This window comes from Galeopterus variegatus, unplaced genomic scaffold (assembly GCF_000696425.1).
Source record: "Galeopterus variegatus unplaced genomic scaffold, G_variegatus-3.0.2 Scaffold630, whole genome shotgun sequence".
In the NCBI taxonomy this organism is placed as follows: domain Eukaryota; kingdom Metazoa; phylum Chordata; class Mammalia; order Dermoptera; family Cynocephalidae; genus Galeopterus; species Galeopterus variegatus.
Window position 1 is genome coordinate 366691 of NW_007726741.1, and position 25403 is coordinate 392093.

Here is a 25403-nt window from a genome sequence, read left to right on the forward strand (position 1 = left end):
GACACGGAAAAAAAAAAAAAAAAAAAAAAAAAAAAAAAAAGTTACAACAAATAAAAACTGCTCTTATTATCAAAGCTTAGTTTAAAAGACTGAAGTCTACAGAAAAAAAACAACCCCCCCCCCCGCAAAAAACCTTGTCTTGATGGCAAACTAAAAGGTTGTTACACTTAAAAACAGTTACTAGCTCAGATCATATTAAGACTATTAGTAGGTAACTCTCTAGATATTTATAGGAATTATAAGCAGAAATTATAAAATAACATAACTTATAAAAGAAATGCAGCATTACAGAATCCAGGAAACATTAAAGAACTGCTCTCTTGCATTCTTACCGAGATAAAAGAGATATTAAATTTTATTTAACATAAATTTTATTTTATGGGAATACTGACAATTCCCTGAGGAGGCATTTGCAGAACTATGTGATTTTTTCTGTTTAATTTCTCTTCCCTGATCCAAATTAATGTAAACATGTAAATTTATTTTATACAGATTACTGAAAAATGTTAAGTGTGAAAAGCAATCATTAAAAAAATTATAATTAGTAATAATAAAAACAAAGGGGTGCTCTGGAACAAGAGGCTTTTAAAAAAAAATTCACAGTTTCAGTAAAAGTACCAAAATAATAGAAAAAATATAAGCTCTGACTCATACAGAAATAAAATTTCTTTTCATTTTAGCACCTTATACATCCAAAACATTAGTTACATTAGTACATGGAAGAAAACCTCACTGGAAATTGTATTTGGAAGCAGGATATGTGAACTCTCTAGCTCCTTTGAAAATCAACACATCACAGCATGCATAATATAGAACACTGGGTCAAATGATACCCAACATACATACCACTCCATTGTGGTGGACCTACAGAATAGATTATTATAAGTTAATGGACTTCAAACTATTGCACAAACACAAAAAGATATGCTGGAAATCACAAGTCTATTATTTTCTATAAACCTGATTACATGGTTTTACATATTGTTAAGAGAATTGATTCAGTAGGTTTTACAAAGCATATTTTTAAGACAACTTTGTTAACTTCTTTCTAATATTTTTTTCACATTTTTGAGTATTAATTTATACTATGTGATGTGCCTAGAAAACATTTCCTTAATAAACTGTTAATTTGCCTTTTTATTCTTCCATTTTAAAAAAATCTATCTTAAAATCGTTCTTTGGTGTCTAAAAGGTTTCAGTGTGAGTTAGGTTTTTAAATATAACTGTTCCCAAAGCATGTTTTTTAATGCCTGTGTCTTTTAAGTAATTCAATTAAGGAAAGACCTTGCCAAACTTAATGTTAAAAAGCAGGTAAAATAAAAAGCAGTAATAATAAAGTTTTAAAAAAACAAACCCCATCAAGCTAATATACTACAGGTCCTCAGGTAAGAGGGAAGCAGAATGTATGGTCCAATAATGTCAAGAGTAATTTATGAACTTATAAATTCAGAGAGCTGAGAGCCCTTTGAACATCATTTGGTCATGTAAGGTGTAGGTGGGTGTCAATGGTGGAGAAAATGAGTCAAGAAACACGATAAGGTTCTCAAGATCCTCCACGGCATCTGCACATTAACAGTAACTGTGACTGACTGGGAGCATTTAAAAAAAAATAATGGTGCTGTGCCCAAGATGTGTTTTTTTAAAAAATCCACAGAGTTTTGAAATGTAATTTGTTTACAAAGTAAGATAAATTATCATCATGCTTGTTCAGTGGAACTAGCATTGTTTTTCCGCAATAACAATTATAACTTTATAACTTGTTGTTTATATATCTGTTTCCATGCTAGATTGTGAATCATTTCTTTACATCAAAATACCCTGAGAACAGTGCTGGCATAATAATGTTTACTGAATATATGAATTAATGCATGAACCAACCAATAAATCAAAGACTGACTGAACGTCAGCAGCAAAAAAGACACAGGTAAGCCAAATACTTAATGTAAAATGATAGTTGAATTCTTTAGAAGAATGCTTTAACTGGAGCTTTTTCTTTGCTACACTGTCTATTATGAGTACGCAAAAACTAGGAAGAAGAAAAGCAGTCCCAGATGAATAAGGTGCAAAGAGATGACTGTCGTATTAGAAAATCTGAGATAATTGTTAAGGTACAACTAAAATACAAGGTGTTTTAAATGAAATATCAGATCTCAAAATGTTGCAAACTGTTGTGCTCTTGGGTACCAAACAAAAATTTTATATTTTATCCAAGAAAAAGGTGTGTATTTCAAAATTAGTAGAAAAATTTACATTATTTTATATTCTAAAACTGCTTACATTACTGATTAGAAAGTAGTTACATTTAAATTATAATAAAAACAATTTTACAGGTGGTTTCTAGGATTCATTACGTAAAATATGTAGGCAACTATAATTTTTTATTCTAAAATAGAATAGCCAGAAGATTTTGTATGAATTTTTATGAATTTAATGTAAGACTTTTTAATAAACAAAACCAGTCAAGTTTTTTAGTTATACCAAAATAATGTTAAGACAGAGTATGCTGGGCCAAATTAGTTGTCCATAAATTCAAATATTCTTCTCAAGGAAGGGTTCACATGAATGTACATAGCTGTCTTTCAAAAGAAAAAATAGATCAGAATGCCTAAATAGAAATAAAAGTTACCTTGCCTTCGTAGTTCATTTTTAACAGCTTCAACGCCTCCTGTTTTTTCAATAAAGTCATATATAACTTTTGATGTTTCTCTGTCTTTAAGTTGTGCCTCTGAGATTCCACATAAATCAAAAAGATTCTTCAGTTCTGGATCCAAATTATTCAGCTACAACAGATAAAATAACTGCTAACTATAAAATCTATCTAATTTTAGCTATAAAATTTAAAAAAATAAGCCTAATAAAATTTAATTCTCATTTCTGTCCTTACGAAATTATTTTAAGTTTATAAACTTTTAACATGTTTATATTATTTATATGCCAACTAAACTGTCTTATTAAAAAAAAAAAAAGCCTGAATAGATAAGAACAAATATATTTTCTATTTCATCCCACCACTTTTTGTTTCTGCCTTCAAAAAAAGGGCATCTCACTTAGATTTTTACTAACCCATTCCAAACTAAGACATTTCTAATGCTCATCCATTCTACCTTGTCCTAAATAAGATTTTAGTACAATCATGAATAAACACAAGAAAAGAAATCAATCTGAAAACTTGAAGGCAAGACCTCCTTGTAGCCCAAGCACCATGTAAAAGAGGCACTCAATATATGTTTGTGGAGTTAACATTGTAGTTATAACAAAAGTAACCAAAAGGATTTTTGACCCCAATCACAAATAATATTTTACTTCAAAATAACTTATCCACACTAATTAATTTTTGCCAGCAGTTTCACCTACCTTGCTCACAATGCTATAAAATAATGAATGATGAAATTGCCAAAAAGAATAGTAAATGAAAAAATCCAAGTAACTCAACAACTGGATATAAAAATTTAATTATACTTCTTTCCAATAATTTGGTATATATTCCCCTGAAATTCTTACTTAGCAGAAATAATTTTCTTCACCTAGTTTTCAAAACACAATGATTTTACTTAGATGGTATATAATGCCAAGGAGTAAAAACACTTTGTCTTTAAAGACTTAACCACGAATGACAGAGTAATACTATGGTTTCAAACCTCAGTGGTCGACATACATAAACACTAGCACATTCAAATAGACACTAGAATCCACAAAAATCAATAATAAAAATAAAAATTTAAAGACAGGGCATAACATTACCACATAATAAGAATAATAATGTGTATGGCTGGAAAAGATACTTACATCAAAGCCTGTATTAGGATCCCAACCAACATGTCCAATGTGCCTAAAGTAGAAGATAGAAAAAAATAGAAAAATAAAATGCACAAAGGGCATTTAAAACATAATATATATAATCCAATTCACCCTTTGATTTTTTGGCCTAAACTAACAGTTCTCACAGACATAAACTATATTCTGGAGAAAACTATGTACAAAGAGTCAGAAGACCAAGATTTTAGCCCTGGCCCTGCTACTAATTAAATCTTAGTATTTCTGCACAATCTCTCTGAGCATCTATTTCCTTAACTGTCAAATTGGCATAAAAATACAAGCATTATATATATGAGAGGATAGGAGTTTTACAATGAGCTAATGAAATAATGCATGTGAAAATGCTTGAACTATGTCATATAAATAACAAAGGTACTTATAGAGCAAAGTGAGAAATCATTCTCATGTCTGACAATTAGTTGAACAAACAACTTTTTCTAATTTTTTTTTCTGACGGACGAAAAAGTAGATAAACTTAAGATTCACAAAACAACTATTGAGCAATTGCCTTAAAAAAAAAACCTAGAGCTAAAATGGTATGCAAGTGATAAATGTAAGCATACTCCCAAAAAGGAAACAAAATATTCTAACAAGTTCAAAATCAAGAGTGGCAATAAATAAATCAACACTATAGATAAAAACAACAAAAAAACTGTCTTACTGGAAATTGCTTGGCGTTCCAATATCGGCCTTGGTTAATCTCTTCTTTTTAGCTTTTCCTTTCTTCTTTTCTTTGGTATGGGAGATGTTGTTGACTTGTTGACCATAAAATCTATTGGTTGTGATTTCTGGATTTTTTATGTCAACTGTAGCCATGGGTAGATTAGGACCTGCAAATAAAGCCAAAATAATATGAAATATAACTTAAGATAATAATTATATATAATCACAATTTATAATTTAAATATCTTTTTCTGAAGTAGGATCATTTCATTACTATAAATTATTCAAATTTTAATTTAACCTGTACACTAGTTTTTTATAAATAATACAATACCGTCTAAATTTCAAAAACCTATAATAAATTCTTAAACACAATAGTATAGATGCACTATTTCAAAGAAAACTTGTATTTTTAAAACATTAAATCTCATAAAGAATGTGAACTTTCAACTAGAATTCAAATTTAACTGCTCTAGGGCCGGCCCGGTGGCGCACTGGAGAGTGCGCCGCTTGGGAGCGCGGTGGCGCTCCCGCCGAGGGTTCGGATCCCATGTGGAGACCGGTTCCCGCTCACTGGCTGAGCGCGGTGCGGGCGCAACACCGAGGGTTGTGATCCCGTTACCAGTCAGTAAAAAAGACAAAAAGGAAAAAAAAAAAAAGAAACAAATTTAACTGCTCTAATCTCTTAAATTTTGACTATAACAGCCTCAGACCCTACACACTGCTCATTGGTAAAGTGGGATATATCATATAACAACAAGGATAAAGAAAGTAAACGAAGCATCTACACTGTTCTAAATTTAAAGAAATCTAGTCTTACCTCTTTGTTCCATCTTTATTAATTAATGAGGAAAAAAGTACTTATAAAATTATTACCATTTTTTTCCTAAACTATCATACTTCAGTAATATTTTCCCCATCAGTATATATATATACCTTGACTATCAAAAGTACAGAGTTCAAAAATTTTAACTGCAAATTTAAGCTCATCTTCCACACAGATCAGTATTAAAACATCTCAGACACCTTCAGATATTATCAATAGCATCTTCAGAAGTGACACTAAATCGAGCACAAAACTTTATAATTCACAAAAACATTCTTATTTCTGTAAAAGCATTAAAGTCTGAATGCAATAGTATTCAACTTCAAAATTTTTTACATATTTAACTAAAGGGCAATACATGTTCCTTAGAGATCCCATTTAATACCGTCATGTGTTGCTTAATGATTAGGGATACATTCTAAGGAATGCATTGTCAGGCAATTTTGTTGTTCTAAAAACATCACAGAGTTTATTTACACAAAGCCTGCCCTCCTATAATCTTATGGGACCACTGTTGTGTATGTGGTCCGCTGCTGACCAAAACATCATTATGCAGTGCATGACTGTGTATGATTCTCTGATAAAACCTCCTATCAGAACAGGTTCCTCTGAGATTAATACATTAATGATGACTTTCAAATTGTATTAAATATTATCACCATTGTGTAGAAAGAATTAAATACTATCACCGTTGTATAGAAAGAATTAACACAGCAGGCTTGAGAACTACTCTTCTTAGAAAGGAAGGGTGCAAAGTTGGCCCTCAGTTGGCATCTGGGAAGTCGGATTACAAGAGAGTTCCCACCATTCCCTGATAAGGTGGGCTCACCTGTGCCTAAACTGTTTGTGCTAATATGTGGTTTATCCTGAACACCTGCTTTCCTTTTGGGACTACAGAATCTTGGTATGTGCTAGGCAGAGTATCCCTATATGACTAGCCCCGGATAAAAACCCTGGGCATTTAGTCTCTAATGAGCTTTTTGTTTAGACAATATTTCACGTGTTGTCCCAATTCATTACTAAAAGAATTAAGCACATCCTCTCACTTGACTGGGAGAACTCTTGAAACCTTATATGTGGTTTCCTATGGACTTCATTCCATGTGTCTTTCCCTTTACTGATTTTGTTTTATGTCTTCTCATTCTAATAAACCTTTGGAGTGAATATAACTATATACTGAGTGTAAGGAAAATTGAAATATAAATGATCAGGATCCCACAGCGGTTCGGAACCTTGCCAAGCATGACCTAGCCTGTTTAATGTAAATATGCACATGAGCACCCAGATATCCCTTGGTTGCTGTTTGATGTAATATAAGCACGTGCGCCCAGGTGTTCCTTGGTTACTTTCTGATGTAATTGCGCATGTGTGCCCATGTGTTCTTTGGTTAACTGACTTGCAAAGTATAAAGGACACACAGCTCTGATACACAGGGCCCTTGAGATGCCCCAGGAGGCCATCAGGGCAGCTGCTGCTAGCTACCTGAGCTTGCATCTGAATATAGTCTATTAATTTTTACCCACGGCTCCCAGAATCTTTTTCCTATTACCTAGCTCGTGGACCTACACGTGAGGGGGTTGTGACCCAGTCTGCACAACAGGTATGAAGGGTCTGTAGGCCCTAGCCTGACACTGAGTCTTGTGAGAGTACTTCTAGTGAATTACCAACCATGAAGACGGTGTTGGGGACCCCAAAAAGAATCAAAGAATTGGCAAATAGAAATCTCAAGAAATTATAGTCTAATGCATATTAGGTGATCATTAAATGCCAATTTGAGTATAATTAATTATGATGAAAACCTCAAATGTATCATATTCACTAAGTTTTCTAAAAGAAAAAATTTACCTACATGAGTAAATTACATAAAAACTATTTTCTCTCTCTCAATTCTACTATTAAAGATAAAATAGAGCTAAAACAAAATTATGAAAGCGATCTGCCACCTTATCAGACAAGTAAACAATTTGGAAAGAAGACTATTTTTAATATCACCAGAATTCAGCTATTTTCCCTCAATATTCAAAGTCTATTTTCATATAAGTATAATATGTAAATCATCTAAGTTTGATTTATGATTTCATAAATTATAAATCCCATAGTAAGTTGTTGATATCGGTAAGAAATAAAGTAGTTCTTCTTGGAAAAAAATGGAAACTGGTGAATTATACAGACAAAATCATTAAAAGGTTTTTCATTGTCAAGGAATAATCTGAAAATAATTGGATGAAGAAGTAAAGGTTAGTTAAGCAATACAGAATGACTTGAAAGGCTGATTAAATAGAAGATAAAGACTTGGATTTTCAAAATGTTTTCAGACATAAGATTTCAGCATTTATTGTAGTTTCACAGAATAAGGGACTTACTGAGAATATTGAGAATTCAGGGGTTAGAGGGTTAAATTGGGGTCACACTCATACTTTCATAGACTTATCTAGTGATCTGTTTTTACTTCTCATTCTTCCCTTTCTACCCTCTCTTTTAACTAATCTTTACCAACCAGTATCAACACCACCACCTACAATAACATGCTACAAATTAATGTTTACTCTAATAGAATTTAAAAATTAACTAAGACAGATTTAGGAGTATCAAAGTTAGACACTCTTTTTAATCATACCACCTTTCCTAAAACAGGTGTTCAAAGAGCAACTATAATGGAACAACCATACTCACTTAAAAAATAAAAACAAAAACAAAAAACAACTATAATTAGCTTTTTAGGAAAAAACAAAAGGTTTTTTATGCTGCTTTCACTTAAAGCAATCTATTATAGTATGGATGACCTAAATGGAAACAGAGTTGTGTAAAGTTGTTTAATGGTTTAAATTATCCAAGCTAGTAACTTTCTGGGCAAATAAGTTAAAGTTCTTGTAAGCCTGACTTCTAACTCACTAGAGGAACTCACTAACAATGTTTAACTCATACTGCAGACTGTTTCTTTTCCTCCCTCTACCCAAATGTCAGGCATGGATATATTGTTATTGTTGTGAAAATATAAGGAAAATGGTCAGGGCCTCTTGGATGTTTGGAGTCTTGCCGAGTATCTGAGGTGGGTTTGCGTGTGCACATGGGTGCTCCTTGTTATTGTATAATGTTATTGCGCATTTGCATCCAGGTTGCTTTTTGGGGTGGGGGGGGGGGAATTATGGACTTGAGTATAAAGGACTAACGGTGCAGATGCACGAAGCTTCTAGAGGATGCTCTGGGAAGCCATATTAGGTCAACTGCTCCTAGCTCTGAACAAAGCCAATTATTTCTTCACCCATAGCTCCAAGGACCTTTTCCTATTACATAGCTCGTAGACCTAGGGTTTGTGACCCAGTCTGGACAGCGGGCTCAAGGGATCTCTGAGACCTAGCCCTAGCTCTATAGTTATGCATCTAGCAAGTAATTTATAAAGCCGTGGCATTATCTCTTTAAAATCATTATAGATGAATTTCATTAGTACTAGTTAAAACATCATTTAAATAAGTCTACATTAAAAAATCCAGATTACAGAGATGTACAGAAAATTAGTATTAACTGAAAAATTAGAGTTTCTTTTCTAAATCTCTCATTTCATACATGAAAGCTAAAAACAAGTCAGGTGACCTGTATAAAGTCACACAATTAGTGACAGAGGCAAAGGTGAACTCTGTAATCTTGGTTTCTAGATCACTATCCTTTCTATTAATTATTCTACCTTTTGCACAAAAGTCAAACTACAAGCTGACTGACAATGCTAACTTTACAAATATCATCACACATTATTTCTTTAGCAATTTATCAGTTCTCTCAGTTTGCAGCCCAACAATTCATCATTCAACAAATATTTACTAACTTTCAAAATTTAGAAGAAAAAATTTTCTACATATTCAAGAGATTAGGTACTTTGTTATTTCTGTTGCTTACAGTTTAAGTTTAAAATGGTGTTTCTAAAGTCTAATTAAATATCTGTTTCAAAAGTGACACACTAAAGAATAATAACGTGTATAAGTACTGAATCATTTTTAAATAAACTTTACAAAAGACTTGATAACAGATTTAATGACTTAAGTCATTTTTAGTAAAGTTTATTCCATTTATGATATTATACTCATCCTAAGAACACCTACTAAGTAAATATATAATGTAGGGGGCTATTTTTTTTTTTTCTTTTTCAAAAAACAAATCACAAATTACCTCCTTCTGATTAAGGACAGCTGCCACAAAAATGGTTCTTGAATATTCTTGTGAACAGACATTTCTAGTTAATTATAAATCTAAAAGAACAAACTAAAGTTTCCTTTTAATTACATAAAAATCAGAGAACTCTCACCAAGGTAAAATAGTTGAGAAAGAGGTGGCCCAGAGGCCTCTTATGTCAAGCAGTCATAAAGCTGAGAACAAATCACTGGGAATTATACAAGCTAAAATGTGAGATTGACCAATTAAAAATTTACAAGTTAATGAGGAAGATACTGAATTGCATTTTAGTAATATATAAAGTGTCTTTTTAATGTTATAATTTAAAATGGTCTGGTAAACTGACCATCTAAATGAGGATCTGACAAAAAGCACCTGCTTGGATACTGCACGATATCACTAAGGCGCCCCTGCCACCTAGTGGTGGTGCACCAAATACAGTAAAATAATAACACTGCCTCCAAAAGAATGGTCTCACATAGAGAGAGAGCAAGACAACCAACTGCAGAGCAGGAAAAAATATTAAAATTCCTATCAATAATTATTTGTTTCACTATTTATTGTGTAGGTAATATATTAATACCATATTATATTTAATAAATAAGTACACAAATATTGGCAATACACGCTAGATAATTTTGATCTTTAACAACATTTTTTATTTTTCAACTCCCCATTTATTTAATGAAAAAAGTTTGGGACCATTGAACAAAGAGTTAAAACTATGAAACTAAAGACTTAAAACAAACAGCAATCTCAGAGAAGAAATTACATTTAATTATGAGTGACCCTCTTAGTAGGGGTAATAAAATTGTGAGACATCACTGTTACAAAGAATTTTCAAATTCTATCTATCCATGGAAATTAGGTGCCTCTTCAGAAATACATTTTACATGTACTGCAAAAATTAAATGTTTTAAAAAATAAACCATTTACAACCTTAACTTTAATTATATGATCTGTACAACATCTACACTTTAAATCTCGGGTTACTTCCCCCAAAGTTTTTAGATGCCACCCCTAGGAAGCCTTCCCCACTGGTACTCAATATATGTTCACCAAATTCAAAATAATTTAACAAATCCAAAAAGAGGTTAAAACACTGGGCACACATCAAGGAAAAAAAATTCTAACACTGAATTAAAAGCTCATAGAGGAATGACTTGTGACTCATCTGCTCTGCTTCCTCTGCCTCTTCCACATACTAACTGCATATCTTGAGACATGTTACTTACCCTTCCTAGGTCTCGATTTCTCCTTCAAAATCATTTTGGCATAGCACAGTGGTTAAGGGGCCAAGCTCTAGAGTCAGATCACTTCAAGCTGAACCCTCTCCACCACTTACTAGTTATGTGATCTTGATCAGGTTACCTATTTGTGCCCCAGTTTCCTCATATACAAAATGGGGATAATGGAAGCTACTTCAAAAGGTTACTGAGCAGCCTGGCAGGTAGTAAATGATCACTAAATAGTAGGTGCTATTATTATTATTGTCATAATCTTCATCATAAGTAACATTTAATCCCCACAGAAGCCCTACAAAACAGTTAAGTATTAATATTTCCATTTAAAAGACAAAGTCAACATATACAATACTTGACACATGGTAAGCACTACTGAAGGTAGTTAGCCATTTTTTTAAAATGAATAACAAGGTAAATAACCCAAAATTCAATACAGTAACATTTGGCTCATGTTTTTATGTCAGGCAAACAAGTTTAAGGACAAAATCAGAAGGCAATGTATCTGTTTAAAAGAGACAAACCCCTGGGGCTGGCCCGGTGGTGCACTGGATAGTGCGCCGCTTGGGAAGCGCGGCGGCGCTCCCGCCCGAGGGTTCGGATCCCACATACAGACCGGTTCCCGCTCACTGGCTGAGTGAGGCGCAGGAGCAACGCCGAGGGTTGCAATCCCGTTGCCGGTCCCCGGTCTGGTACAGGGGCAACACTGAGGGTTGCGATCCGTTGCCGGACACGGAAAAAGACAAAAGAAAAAAAAAAAAAGAGACAAACCCCAATAATCGTCATATATTAAGAACTTTGTATTATGTAAGTTTTTCCTTGAATAATCACTCTAAGTTCTGATGAGAGGATGTGAGATCCTTTTAAAAAGAAGCAGCTATATTTATTCCCCATTATAATGAACGTTCCTGGAGCAATCCTTCTTTACCTACATAGGATTAGGGACCCCATTTAAATGTGATGAAAGCCACAGATCCTCTCTCTCCAAAGAATAGAACATAAATTATAAAATTCAGCACAAAATCTCAGGAAGGGTTTATGAAGTCCAGGATGAGAATCTCTGACCTGGAGATCTGGAACCTTTATCTTTGTATCTTGGTATTTCGCTTTTACTCTCTGGTATTCAGTATTCAAAAAATAATACAAATGAATTTATAATTCTTCAAGTGTTCATTATCAAATTAAAGGAGGTTACATGCAGCTAAAATTAGATCTACACATGCCAATCACAGTAAGTATTCATTTTGAAAGGGGCTTCACATAACACATAAACAAGGTAAAATAGCTTTTTAAAATAAGAAAAAAAGATCAGTCTTAAAGAATGAAATTAACAAATATACTAGACAAAATTTACTGCCTATAGGGAAGATTTTTAAGACAAAACTGTACAGTTTCTAAACAGTCAGCTGTGAATACAGAATTAAGATAAAAATATTGGTAGTCTTACCTCTATGTATTTTTCCTTTGTGCCGGAAAAAGGCCAAAGAATAGTATGTTTCCTAAGTCTCACCTGTCACTCATTAATTTAAAATAAGAACATAATGAGCTATAGTGTTTAATCACTGATACTAAATATTAGTTATTAATATGTAGTACATATTTCTAAAAGGATCAAACCTTAATCTAAAATCTTTTTGATAATTACCAAAGAGCTTACCATTTGGGGGATCCCGTCTTTTTTCTGTTAGAAAATAAATCAGAAGAATATTATTAGACATATGTAAGAGAACATCAAAATAAAATAATTCACTTAAACTCTGTCTTATCCCTAAGTTGATGTACAGGTGATTAAGGAAGTTTTCTCTGAAAAACTGACATTTAAGCATGCATCTAAATAAAGTGTGGACGGGAATAATACACTCTGAGGCCCTAAGGAGGGTACAGCATGAAGAAACTTCATAAAGACTATACTGGAGTGAGCAAAAGGAACAGTAGAAGGAGACAAGTCAGAAGGAGAGTCAGGGACTGGAACATGTAAGGTCCTACAGTCCATGGTTAAGAACTATAGAGTTTATTCTTTATATGACATTTAGCTCTTACAAGGTTTTGAATAGGGCAAGTGACATGATCTAATGTAGGTTTTTTAAAAGTTTACTCTGGCTAATGTATGGAAAAGAGATAGAATGGGGAGACAGAGTAGGAGCAGGGAGACTAGTCAAGCAGCTAAGGGCAGTAGTCCAGATGACAGGTGCTGGTGGCTTAGATTAGGATGGTAGCAGCAGAGGTGGTGAGAAATAAATACGGGACATATTTTTGAAGGCAGAGCCAATGGAAATCCCTGATAGAATTTATGAGACACCATAGTGAGCCTGAGTGACAAAGTGGAGAAAAATGTCTTTTACTAAGAAAGGGAAGGCTAGCAGAAGAGCAGAAACAGGTCTGAGTGGGACTGGTGTTTGGGGATAGGAGACATGGACCAAATATTCTCAGACATATTAATAAGTCTGAAGGCTATTCTGACATTCAACTGGAACATGTAAGGTCCTACAGTCCATGGTTAAGAACTATAGAGTTTATTCTTTATATGACATTTAGCTCTTACAAGGTTTTGAATAGGGCAAGTGACATGATCTAATGTAGGTTTTTTAAAAGTTTACTCTGGCTAATGTATGGAAAAGAGATAGAATGGGGAGACAGAGTAGGAGCAGGGAGACTAGTCAAGCAGCTAAGGGCAGTAGTCCAGATGACAGGTGCTGGTGGCTTAGATTAGGATGGTAGCAGCAGAGGTGGTGAGAAATAAATACGGGACATATTTTTGAAGGCAGAGCCAATGGAAATCCCTGATAGAATTTATGAGACACCATAGTGAGCCTGAGTGACAAAGTGGAGAAAAATGTCTTTTACTAAGAAAGGGAAGGCTAGCAGAAGAGCAGAAACAGGTCTGAGTGGGACTGGTGTTTGGGGATAGGAGACATGGACCAAATATTCTCAGACATATTAATAAGTCTGAAGGCTATTCTGACATTCAACTTGAGTAGACAGAGTCTGAAGGTCAAGGGAGAGGTCAGTACCAAAGATAAAACTTCAGGAGTCATCAGCATATGGATAGTTTTCAAAGCTATGGAACTTGATGAGAGCACAAAGAGAATAAGAATATCCAGAGAACTCTAAGCACTGGGACCAGAAAAATACTGAAAAGCTACAGCCAATTAGGTAGGAGGAAAGCCAGGAGAATTTCTATGAATTCTTTGCATTCATATTCTTAAATACAAGGTTTGCTCAGAACAAAACACTATTTTTGACTTGCCAGAAATATTAGCAAAATAGTGTTTAATTCACACAGTACTCTTCAGACTATATTCGGAGTACTATGTTCAAATGTGAACATAATATTTTGATATAGATATAAAAAGCTATATAGTGGATTCAGAGCACAGTACTCAGGATAAGTCTATAAACCATCATAGGAATATTTCAAGAAACTAGGACAGGTTAGAATAAAGAAAAGACAGTGTAAGGACATGATAGATGGCTCCCAATACTAAGCGGCCACGGAGAGGCAAAGAAAACAGACTAATTGTTTGTTGCTCCCAAAGTTGGGCCTCATGCGCCTAAGTTAAAGAGAGGTGAAGATGGAGTTTGACTCGGCATGAAAGGATACCCAATGATGACCCAGCTGCCCCCCTAACGCTATGATCTTGGTGCTTCTGAAACACTTTGCCTAAAAGTTTAGGAACTACAGTTTTGAGTATCCCTAATATGAAAATCTGGCATCCAAAATGCTCCAAAATTCAAAACTTTTTGAGTGTAGACATGATTCTCAAGAGAAAACTTATTGGATCATTTCGGAATTTAGATTTTCAGATTAGGGATGCTCCACCAATATGTACTCTGCAAACATTCCAAAATCTGAAACATTTCAGAAACATTTCTGGTCCCAAGCATTGTGGATAAGAGATACTCAACATGTATATAAAACACGATTCCTGTGTCAGGTAAAAGATACCTCTAACTTACCTATCAATTTCAAAATCAATTATTTCATATTTTAAGAAGTATTTTTTATTATGTTTCATAATGAAAATGTCTTGTTTTTACTAAAAGGACCACAGAGAGTCCCTGGCCTACCACCACAGCATACCATTGAAATAGGCAGTAAACCACAATTAATCCTAAAGTTGAGGTTTCAATACCATAGCATTAAATCCTTTCCTCGCATAAAATCAAGTGGTAAATGTCCTTGGCCCCAAAAAGTAACAAAATATAATTGGCCCCTAATAATCTTCCTATTCACTAATTATAAGCAGAATATAATAAGATGGTAATAGTGAAGCAACAACTTAGATAACTTTATTTTCATTTTTACCTCACCTGCCTCTTGGAAATCCACTAAAATAACAACAAAGATGTATAAAATGGAATAAATGCTTTTACATTTCTGTTTTCTGCATCCAGCATCTTCCTTTTTCTGGGCTTATCCCCTCTTACTCATAAAGAACATCCTTGAATACAGTGATCTTTAAACTGGGGTAACATGTACCCCTGGAAGTAGAGAAAGACTTTTCAAGGAGTATAAGGGCATGGCTAGTTATAAGGGGATCTACCTGCCAACCCAATCTCAACTCCCAAATGTTCTCTCACCTAAAACTGATCTGCTTAAGATGACTGTTCTGGAGAGATTCACCTTTCCGAATCACACTTCTCCACCTTACAAAAGAAAGTCCTAGTACACTGTTGTCAAAACATAGTTTAAAACTCTATACTATCCCGCATCATTCTCAAATTGTTTTATATGTGTTAGAGTCTCATGCATTAAACTAAGTTCCTTAAAGTTTCATAACACACAACATTAGGAACAAAATAGAGAAGAGGTAATGTTTACAGATCCTGTCGGCAACTGCTTATTTGCTTCTAAGTTTGCCTAAAGTCTTTGTTTACAAAGTAAAAAAATACTTTAAAAAATTTAAGTTACAAACAATGACATTAAAAATGCAAATTTATGAGTCAGTATATATGGAACTTTATCAGCAAAAATGGTTATTGGAATGTGTCCTTTGGCAAATCTAAAAAACTTAGTTCTCAGTAAAAATATGTTTTTTAAGGTTGGGATTGCCAAACTTTTTTGGTAAAGAGCCAGACAGTAAATATTTTAGGTTTTGAGGGCCATATAGTCTGTGTTGCAACTATTCAACTATGTTGTGGCAAAAAAGCTGACAAAGAGAATATGTCAAACAATGAATATGTATAGCTGGGCTTTAATAAAACTTCATTTACAAAAACAGGCAGTGGACCACAGGGGTGTCCCACAAGCCATAGTTTGCTGGCCCATTTTAAGTAATTAAAAAAACAAAAAAGACAAAAAAAGTTACCAGATTTCCTTTGTCGCCGGCCCAACAGGTCTGTAACTGCTTTTTGGAATTTTTTTGCTTCTTCTTCATTGGCAAAATTAAGAGCAACTTGACAAGTCTGAAATATTTTCATCAAAAAGAGCAAACAACAAAGTGCATGAATTTAGCTTTATATAACAATGATGATGACCAACAAGTACATTTCCAAAAAAGGAAATGTTGAATTTACCTGCAGAACAAAATCATTTTATGGTCTGAATAACTTAAGGCAAAAAGCACGGAGAAGGTAAAGTAAAAAACTACTGTTAGAGAGAGTAGAACTGTGGTAACTAGAGGCTTGGAAAGGGGAAGGAGGAGGAGAGATAAGAAGAGGCTTGTGGATGAGCACAAAATTACACCTAGATAAAAAATAAGTTCTAGTGGTATACAGTAGTGCTGGGCATCTATAATTAACAATAATTTACTGTACGTTTTCAAATGGCTAGAAGAGAGGAGATATTCTCATTACAAAGAAATAATATGGTTTTGTGATGATGAACATGCTAATTATCTGATTTGATCATCACACATTGTATACATGTACTGAAATATAACTCTATACCTCTTAAGTATGTATATTCAATATGTGTCAATTAAAAAATAAATTCCTTTATAATAAAGAAAAAACTTGAGAATTAAAAAAAAACCCAAAAACTAGTATTAGAAAAGCTTCCTACCAAAGTAGACACTCAAATAATACTGTAAATTGAATACTTTATTTTTAGCGAATAAATAAAATAGTAAATTGAATATGCTCCTTCAATAGGGCTTTATAAATAATTTGGATTAGAAATGCAAACAATGGAAAAGTTAAACATGGCAATAAAAGAAAATATGACTTACATCTCCAGCAAAGGTATGAAAATATCCTCTAGGACTATTATATACAAAGTTATTGTACAGCTCTTGTTCCCACAATAGTTTCCCATCCTAAAAAAAGTTAAAATTAAAATAAGAACTACCAAAAAACAATCCCTAGGAATGAAACAAAGCAGATGACTCATACTAAGGGAATTATTTATATTAACCATAACATTTATATACATATATATTACATATATGTACAGTATATGTGACATCACATAATTTAATCAATGATTTCTTAAAAACAAAAGAGTAAACAATGGATAACGTTTCTTTCATAAAACCTACATATCAAATGAGTTTAATTCAGTATGCTAAGATATAATCTCATTAACTAAACATTTCCAAATACAGATACTTGGTCAAATATTAGATCATCAATGTTACATAGAAGGAATAGGATACTTTTGTACATTACTGACTACCAATGCATAGTTCCACCAGCAACAGACTGTGTACTATCAAATATTACAGAAATACTTCATGCACTTTCCCTCTATTTCATAGATGTGGGAATGTCAAATATACCTTCTCTGTACTGCTCATTAACAATCTTCGAATTCCTATCTTTTGCAGAGCAGCCTCCTAATTAAATATTGGTATTAGTAGTATCAATCATGCTGCAGAAAGACTGATGCTTAAAACACATCAAGGTTAAACTATGGATAAGATAGCCATGGATGGTTGCCATATTTATCGTAATAGAAGACATATATTTAACCTTAATACCAAAGATGGCTAAACTGTGAGTGTTCAGCAATGGTTATCTACAATGGGAAATAAGAGGTTAGAGAAACATAGATAACCATTGCCCTATTCTGAAATGCAAGGTTCCACCTAGGTCATAATTTTAAAATATGTAAAATACACTGTACACAAATGACCAGTGTAATGTAATTCCTTTCTTCTTAGTGAAGTTGTATGTGTACTACATTTCTAAACAGTGCTTCTCATTGGTGATGAGAAATATATCAAAGCACTTAGGGGTCTCACTATGCATGTGTTCCCCATCCCCCAGAATCACTGCAATAGTAGGTCACTGTTAGTAACAGGAACATGTCACATCTCTCAGCTGTCTTGGGATATGGAAAAGTAGATGTTAAGAAGCACTAATTTACAAAATACAGTGATTTAAATCTCATTTAATCTCAGAGAATTACTTTGTAACAGAGCCAGATGGTTATCCCATTTTACAAATAAAGAAGCTGAGGCCCAGATGTAGAAAAGTTTAACTATAATCTATCTGATCATATTGGTGCCTGGGAGTTCAAAACCAGTTTTAGTTTTTTGTAATTAAAATCCCATTACACTAATTGCCACATATCAATACTAACCATGGAGGCTTACCTAAAGAAAGGTTTTAAAATAAATAATAGAGACTTCACCGGAATGAAATGATAATTACTTTTATGGCAACTCTAAGAGATGAACACTTGACAAAGGACATCAAATCTATGATCATTTTGATTTACGATTGAGTAAGGGGTATAAAGTTGTAAAAATTGGAATATACCCATGATAAGAAACAAAATAAGGAAAAATGGGTAGCAAATAGTTTTATAGATACATTGTAATACTTTAAACCTGGTCTTAAGTAAATAACAGTACATACCAAGCTAAAATATTCTTTAGTTGTTTCCTGAAAGGACTATGTATGCTAGTCTATAATGGGCAAAATGGAATAAAAGGGTGCCATTAGAAAAAAAGAGAATATGTGAGAAAGCTCAAGAACCAAAGGCATAATTTAAAAAACAAAACAAAATGTTATGCATAGTGGCAGTGGAAAGATAAAATAGGGAACTATTCATGTTCTGGCTTAGGACATGTTCCCATTAGGTCACAATGTCCATACTTCAATATCTAAACCCAAGCTTCGTCCTTTTAATATTAGTTTAAGTACAATTTAAATAATACATATAGGATAAACAAATCTATACTAAATTATAATTGAAGCAGAAAACCTAATCACCTACAGTTTGAAGTAAAAGCAAAACAAAACTCACCTTAATGTCAAATATTCTTAAAAAATAAGATCTCTGTGGATTGTCCTTAACAAGACAAGCAACACCACTGCACTTCTTTGACCACATACAATTCCGATCTGCTGCATATAACTGTACCACTGCCGAAGACATGGTCTGCAAAATATAAAATTTATAGTTATTATGTTCAAAATAATATTCAGATGACCACAGACCCTGCCGACATCTTGACTTCAACACCAGAAACACCAAATCAGAACCGCCCAGCTAATAAGCTGCTCCTGAATACCTGACCCACAGAAACAAGGAAAATATAAACATTTCCGGTTATTTTAAGCCACTAGTTTTTGAAGTAATTTCTTCTGTGATAATAAGTAACTAATACAATAACCATATGACAGTAATTACTGAAAACTACCATTTATTGATGCTTAAAATGTGTCAGGAAGTGTGCTGAATGCTTTTAAATATAACCTCATTTAATTTTTATTACTACTATGACCTCACTTTGTACTTGAGAAACCCAATGCTAAAAAGGATAAGTAATTTGCCTAATTGTCACACAGATAAGTGACAGAGCTGAAGTTCCAATCCAGGCGATTTGTGACTTCATATCCTGTATTCTTACCCCCTGTACTGTTTCCCAATAAAGAGAACATTTAAGCAGTGATGTACTAGTATCAGTAAAGACTGACTTCTATAAAACTGTTGAGCACTTTAGTGTAAGCATTAAGCCAAACATGAAAGCAAGATTTGTGGTTACTAATTAAAATGCTAGATACTTTAAACTTTTTATCATCCTGGAAGGTAGATTATATCTCCTTTTTTAGATGGCAAAATTGAGGGAAAAAGATTTTAAGTTATTTGCACAAACGGCCACACAGTGTGGAAGCTATACCAAGATATGAAAAACTATCTGAGTGACTATTGTCTCAATGTTCCCAATTATAGTACCCTTTTAGATGCATAGGAGAGAAGCTAATTCACTACATGCAATGGATACCTTAAGACATTAGGGTTTTCCACTACACCAATTTGCCACCTTCTTCATGACTGTATCATGAAACAATGGAAATTTCCATTTTATTCTAAATTTTTCATTTTACTCTAAATTCAGTCTTACTTTCTGGAAAGTGATACACACATAGTGATACAGCACTTACAAATCCTCTTAAAGCAAAAATCATGTTTTCTGATCTAGTAATCTCACTCCTAAACTAGAAATTAAGGAAGTAATTTAGAAGATTAAAAAATGTTTGTTTTGGGGCCGGCCCGGTGGTGCACTGGATAGTGCGCCGCTTGGGAAGCGCGGCGGCGCTCCCGCCCGAGGGTTCGGATCCCACATACAGACCGGTTCCCGCTCACTGGCTGAGCGAGGCGCGGGAGCAACACCGAGGGTTGCAATTCCGTTGCCAGTCCCCGGTCCGGTACGGGGGCAACACTGAGGGTTTTGATCCGTTGCCGGACACGGAAAAAAGACAAAAGACAAAAAAAAAAAAAAAAATGTTTGTTTTAGTATTCACATAAAAAGGAAATATTTCGGGCCGGCCCGGTGGCGCACTGCGTTAGTGCGCCGCTTGGGAAGCGTGGAGGCGCTCCCACCGAGGGTTCGGATCCCACATACAGACCATTTCCCGCTCACTGACTGAGCGAGGCGCGGGGGCAGCACCGAGGGTTGCGATCCCGTTGCCGGTCCCGGTCCGGTCCGGGGGCGACACTGAGGGTTGCGATCCGTCGCCGGACACGGAAAAAGACAAAAAAAAAAAAAAAGGAAATATTTCATATGGATATATATCATGTTTTTTTTTGTTTTTTTTTTTTTCCCCGTCTTTTTTTGTAACCGGTAAAGGGATCACAACCCTTGGCGTGGTGTCGTCCGCACCGTGCTCAGCCAGTGAGCGCACCAGCCACCCCTATATAGGATCTGAACCCGTGGCGGGAGCGCCACTGCGCTCCCAAGCGCTGCACTCTCCCGAGTGCACCACCGGTGCCGGCCCTATCATGGGTTTTTTAATAGAATTTAAATAACCAAAAATAGAAACTGATTAAGTAACTATGGTACCTCAATTCAATGGAATTTAGGCATTATAATAAAAACAGACTACATTAAATTTGGAGATATGTTATTTTGGGTTTACTTAACTATATGCCAGGGACTGCCCTCCTTTGATAAGAGGATTCTAAAGAATTACTGTATACACAAATCTTTTATAACAATACTAAAGTCAGAAATGTAAGATCAGTGTATTGTTAGGGATCAAAATCTCATGAAAGAATTTTTCAGATAACAGTGCTCAATGTTATGTTTTTAACTTAAAAACAAACTCATCTTGGAACTTTACATATGGTCATGAGCAGGACATAAAGCAACAGGAAAATGTCCACAAGAAGAGCCACTAAAAATTATGAAGAGAACCTAGGAATATGAAAACGGTGTATAATGAGACAATGGGTATAAAAGAAGAGATTGAAGAATGTGGGTACACCTTTGGCCTACTCAAAACATACCAATCTCAGGATGACAGCTACATAGGCTTCCTGCCCCTCAAACCCCCTCGCATTGAAAACTTCAGAAAAATAGAATTTGCAAGTATTACCACAAAACACCAAATACCAGGCTAAAAAATTCAAAAATCAGTGGGAAAATTTGTTTTCTAATGAAAATTGATATACATTACAGACTTTTAGTACGATACTGTCAGGATGCATTCATTTCTGAAAAGATAAGCAATTAGGAATCTAAATATCATGATAAAAATCTGAAAATATCCCTACTTTTACTTTTTAACCACAAAACAAGAATAGCTTGCAAAAGAAAAAATGTGGCATTTGAGTCTGAAATTCCATTATGAAAATCCCCTGCCAGAGGATCAAGCATTAACAGTGTAAGGCATCATATATGGATATGTATGTGAACTTAAAAATTAAAAGAAAAACGAACTAAAAATCCAAATTTAACATTTACTAAATAAACTTAAAACAAATGTTTAAATAAAAACTCATTTAACAATTCTATAATTTTCCACACAGACACAGTTTGGCATTATAGTACTTATTCTAACACTAAAGAAAACCCAATTATTCATAAGCAATTTTCAGCAACTGGATTTTCTAAAATTTTCTACCATCTTATTATCAGTGTAAATGTGTCTGTTTCATTCCTCCTTTTCTTAAACTCGCAAAGTCTGAAAATGACATCTCATACCACCTTGTAAAGCCTTTTCTGATTAATTTAGAATAATTATAGTGAATGCAAAAATAGCTTGCACACATAACATTCAATAGATAAATGCTAGACAACATAAAAATAGTAACTATCCCCTAAACTCTAGATTGACAATGGCTTAATTAAGTTTTTAAAAACATTCCTTCCATTCCTTTAAAGTAATTACACCTAATCAACTCCATTACTTCTTGTCTTTCATAATCAAGAAGATATTAATGAAAAATAACCTAAGGACACGTGCTTAGAAAGGGAAATCTATATCTGATTAGCCTAATAATGTTAAGGTTAAAATCTATTAATTAAAATGGAAAAAAAAGTATTGTATCAACTTTTTTTAGAAACAGAACCTGTTATATCTTATTTATTCCTGATATTTCAGTACTGAGTAATCACAGTAACACACTGATCTCAGAACATTCAAAGTCAAAGGCAGAAATAAGATGGGGGATGTATTCAGGAAAGTGAACTCCCTCCCGCTGTCCTTCATCAGGGCACTTCCACCTCTCTGGGTTGACTTTGCACCAGTCAAGAAGTATTTCCCTGATTTCCCTGGTTAAAACGATTGTCTGTTTCTTCGTGTTTCTGGAGTATTTTTTTGTGTGTATCTAGTGCTACTCTTTTATGCCACACATCTTATTCTGAAACAGAATAACTTCCTGTATTTATTTCTTACCCATTAAACAGACTGTAATTCATTTAAGCACCTAAGCACTTTTGCAAGCCTATACTTTCACTCCACCTATATGTTGTCCCCAAGTCAACAAATATTTGTTAAATTAAAAAGTTGCACGTTCTGATTTTGATAATGATACTATAATAATGAATGAGAACGACCTTGATTTTAGAATATATACCCTAAAGAATTATAAAAGGGCATTATGCCTGCAACTCACTCTCTAGTTATTCAGGAAAAATAACATGCATGTATATATACATACACACACAGAAGGAACTATGGTTAAAGCAAATATTTGGCAAATCTGTATAAAGGATATACAGGAATTCTTTGTACTATATTTGCAACTCTAAGTATGAAATTACTTCAAAATGAAAACTTCTAAAAAGCACAGATGATTCATAAAAATGTAGGACTCTTAGCCCCCTTTCACAGCCATGGAAGTCCTGAGAAGGTGGCTCTCTTTTCAGAGCCATTACTGCCTCTATAGACATTAGCCACTGCCACTTCCTCCTTCATGCCAACTTTGTTTAAAGGAGCTCCATCCTGAGTAAGACTTTACCTACACACATCTAGCACTTGTATACTTTTAATTCCTTTCACATTTTAAGCACAACCACTTTACATAACAAGTCAGAATAAGAATCTTAGATCAGGAAAATAGGTGTTTCTTTGATTAAAGAATCACCTAATGACAGGGAAAGACTGGAAAATACAAGGATTCATAGATTCTTGCTTTTAACAACCAACTGCCTACAATAAATACTAAGATGACTTAATAATAAATAACTGTCTACAATAATTATTATTTTAACAATCTAATAAAATAAAATGTTATTAAAGGAAACATTTAAAGATATATCTTCAGTAAATATCCCAAATAAACTGAGTGTGGAAAAAAAAACCCACCATATGACTGAATAAAATCAAGTCTTTTTTTCTATGATCATGGACTAGATTAACAAATACTTCAACTTTTATAAGCACGTATGCATGTGACAGTGTGTGTATTTGGCCCCAAATGTCTAAATACTAAACTGGGAAGATCCATCCCAAGTTTTCTCTTTATATAAAAGCTAAGCTTCAAACATGTTCCTAGATGCTCTGATGATATATTCACATGAAATGACTCATTATTATCCTGAATATGAAATTTTAATCTATACATTATAAAAGTATAAAAGAAAGGAAGTAAAAAGAACTTAGTTGATTCCTGTAATTAGTTTATTTGGCAGTGATCTCCAGGAACGATTTTCTAAATACTTAAAATATGACAATACTTTAGTTATCTGAAAAACCCAATACTGAAACCAGCAATTAAAAAATAAAAACAAGGGCCGGCCCGGTGGCGCACTGTGCTAGTGCGCCGCTTGGGAAGCGCGGCAGCGCTCCCGCCGAGGGTTCGGATCCCACATACAGACCGGTTCCCGCTCACTGGCTGAGCGAGGCGCGGGGGCAACACCAAGGGTTGCGATCCCGTTGCCGGTCCCGGTCCAGTACGGGGGCGACACTGAGGGTTGCGATCCGTTGCCGGACACAGAAAAAAGACAAAAAATAAATAAATAAATAAATAAATAAATAAAAACAATACCCTTGGGCAGTGAACAAGCAACTCCTGAATGGTGAGTATCAGTAAAAACCTATCCTGTAAAAGAAAACACAAAAATTCGTTTTGCAAAGGAGGGATCTTATCACCTGGTAATTGCTTTTTTTTTTTTTTTTTTTTTTAAAAGGGGATCTCAACCCTTGGCTTGGTGTTGTCAGCACCAGGCTCAGCCAGTGAGCAAACCGGCCATCCCTATATAGGATCCGAACCCGTGGCCTTGGTGTTATCAGCACCGCACTCTACCGCGTGAGCCACGGGCCGGCCCACACCTGGTAATTTCTAAAACGAGAAAAAAACAGAGAAAGAAAACAGTAGAGACTTAAAAGGAATACTTCACAGACAGAAGACTCCATAATAAATAATTTTTAAAAAAGCAATGGAGGAGGAGGATGAGGACAAAAGCAAAAAGTAACAGAATTCCAACAGCAAAAAGTAACAAACAGAATCCCAACAGTGAAGAAAAATGGAGGCAGATAAAAACAGTTGCTGTCTTAGGAACCAAACACAAAGAATCTTTTAGATCTTAGTAGCTATTTAAGAAAACTACTGTGTCAGCCATATCTGTTCACCAAATGTTTTGAGTACCTACTGTATAAAAGCAACTGTTACAATTAGGGGAAAGGGCAGGATTGAAAGTGAGTTAAAATACAAAAATGAATTAGACAGGCATTAATAACTATTTCAAACGCTATAAAGAAAAAATCCAGTATGCAAGAAAAATGTAAAACCTAACAAGTATAGGAAGACTCCCCTTAACGTGACATTTTACCTGAAGGATGAAAAAGGATGAGTCAGGGCTGGCCCGTGGCTCACTTGGGAGAGTGTGGTGCTGATAACACCAAGGCCACAGGTTCGGATCCCATATACAGATGGCCGGTTAGCTCACTTGGGAGAGTGTGGTGCAGACAATACCAAGTCAAGGGTTAAGATCCCCTTACCAGTCATTTTAAAAAAAAAAAAAAGAAAGAAAAAGAAAAAGGATCAGTCAGGTGAACAAAGGGTTGAGAGGAAA

The 25403-nt window shown here is 34.3% G+C and overlaps 1 protein-coding gene across 1 annotated transcript in view; it reads right to left on the reverse strand.

Moving 5' to 3' along the window:
- The window catches only part of WASL (Wiskott-Aldrich syndrome-like), a 201939-nt gene that overhangs the window by 16655 nt on the left and 159881 nt on the right, over nt 1–25403 (reverse strand). The window contains exons 2-8 of the mRNA XM_008570778.1: nt 18905–19039; nt 16881–16967; nt 16020–16116; nt 12368–12391; nt 4478–4646; nt 3787–3829; nt 2627–2780 (exon numbers count right to left, since the gene is read on the reverse strand). Of these exons, the coding sequence (XP_008569000.1) occupies nt 2627–2780; nt 3787–3829; nt 4478–4646; nt 12368–12391; nt 16020–16116; nt 16881–16967; nt 18905–19039 (709 nt within the window). The remainder of the gene's footprint in view (nt 1–2626; nt 2781–3786; nt 3830–4477; nt 4647–12367; nt 12392–16019; nt 16117–16880; nt 16968–18904; nt 19040–25403) is intronic.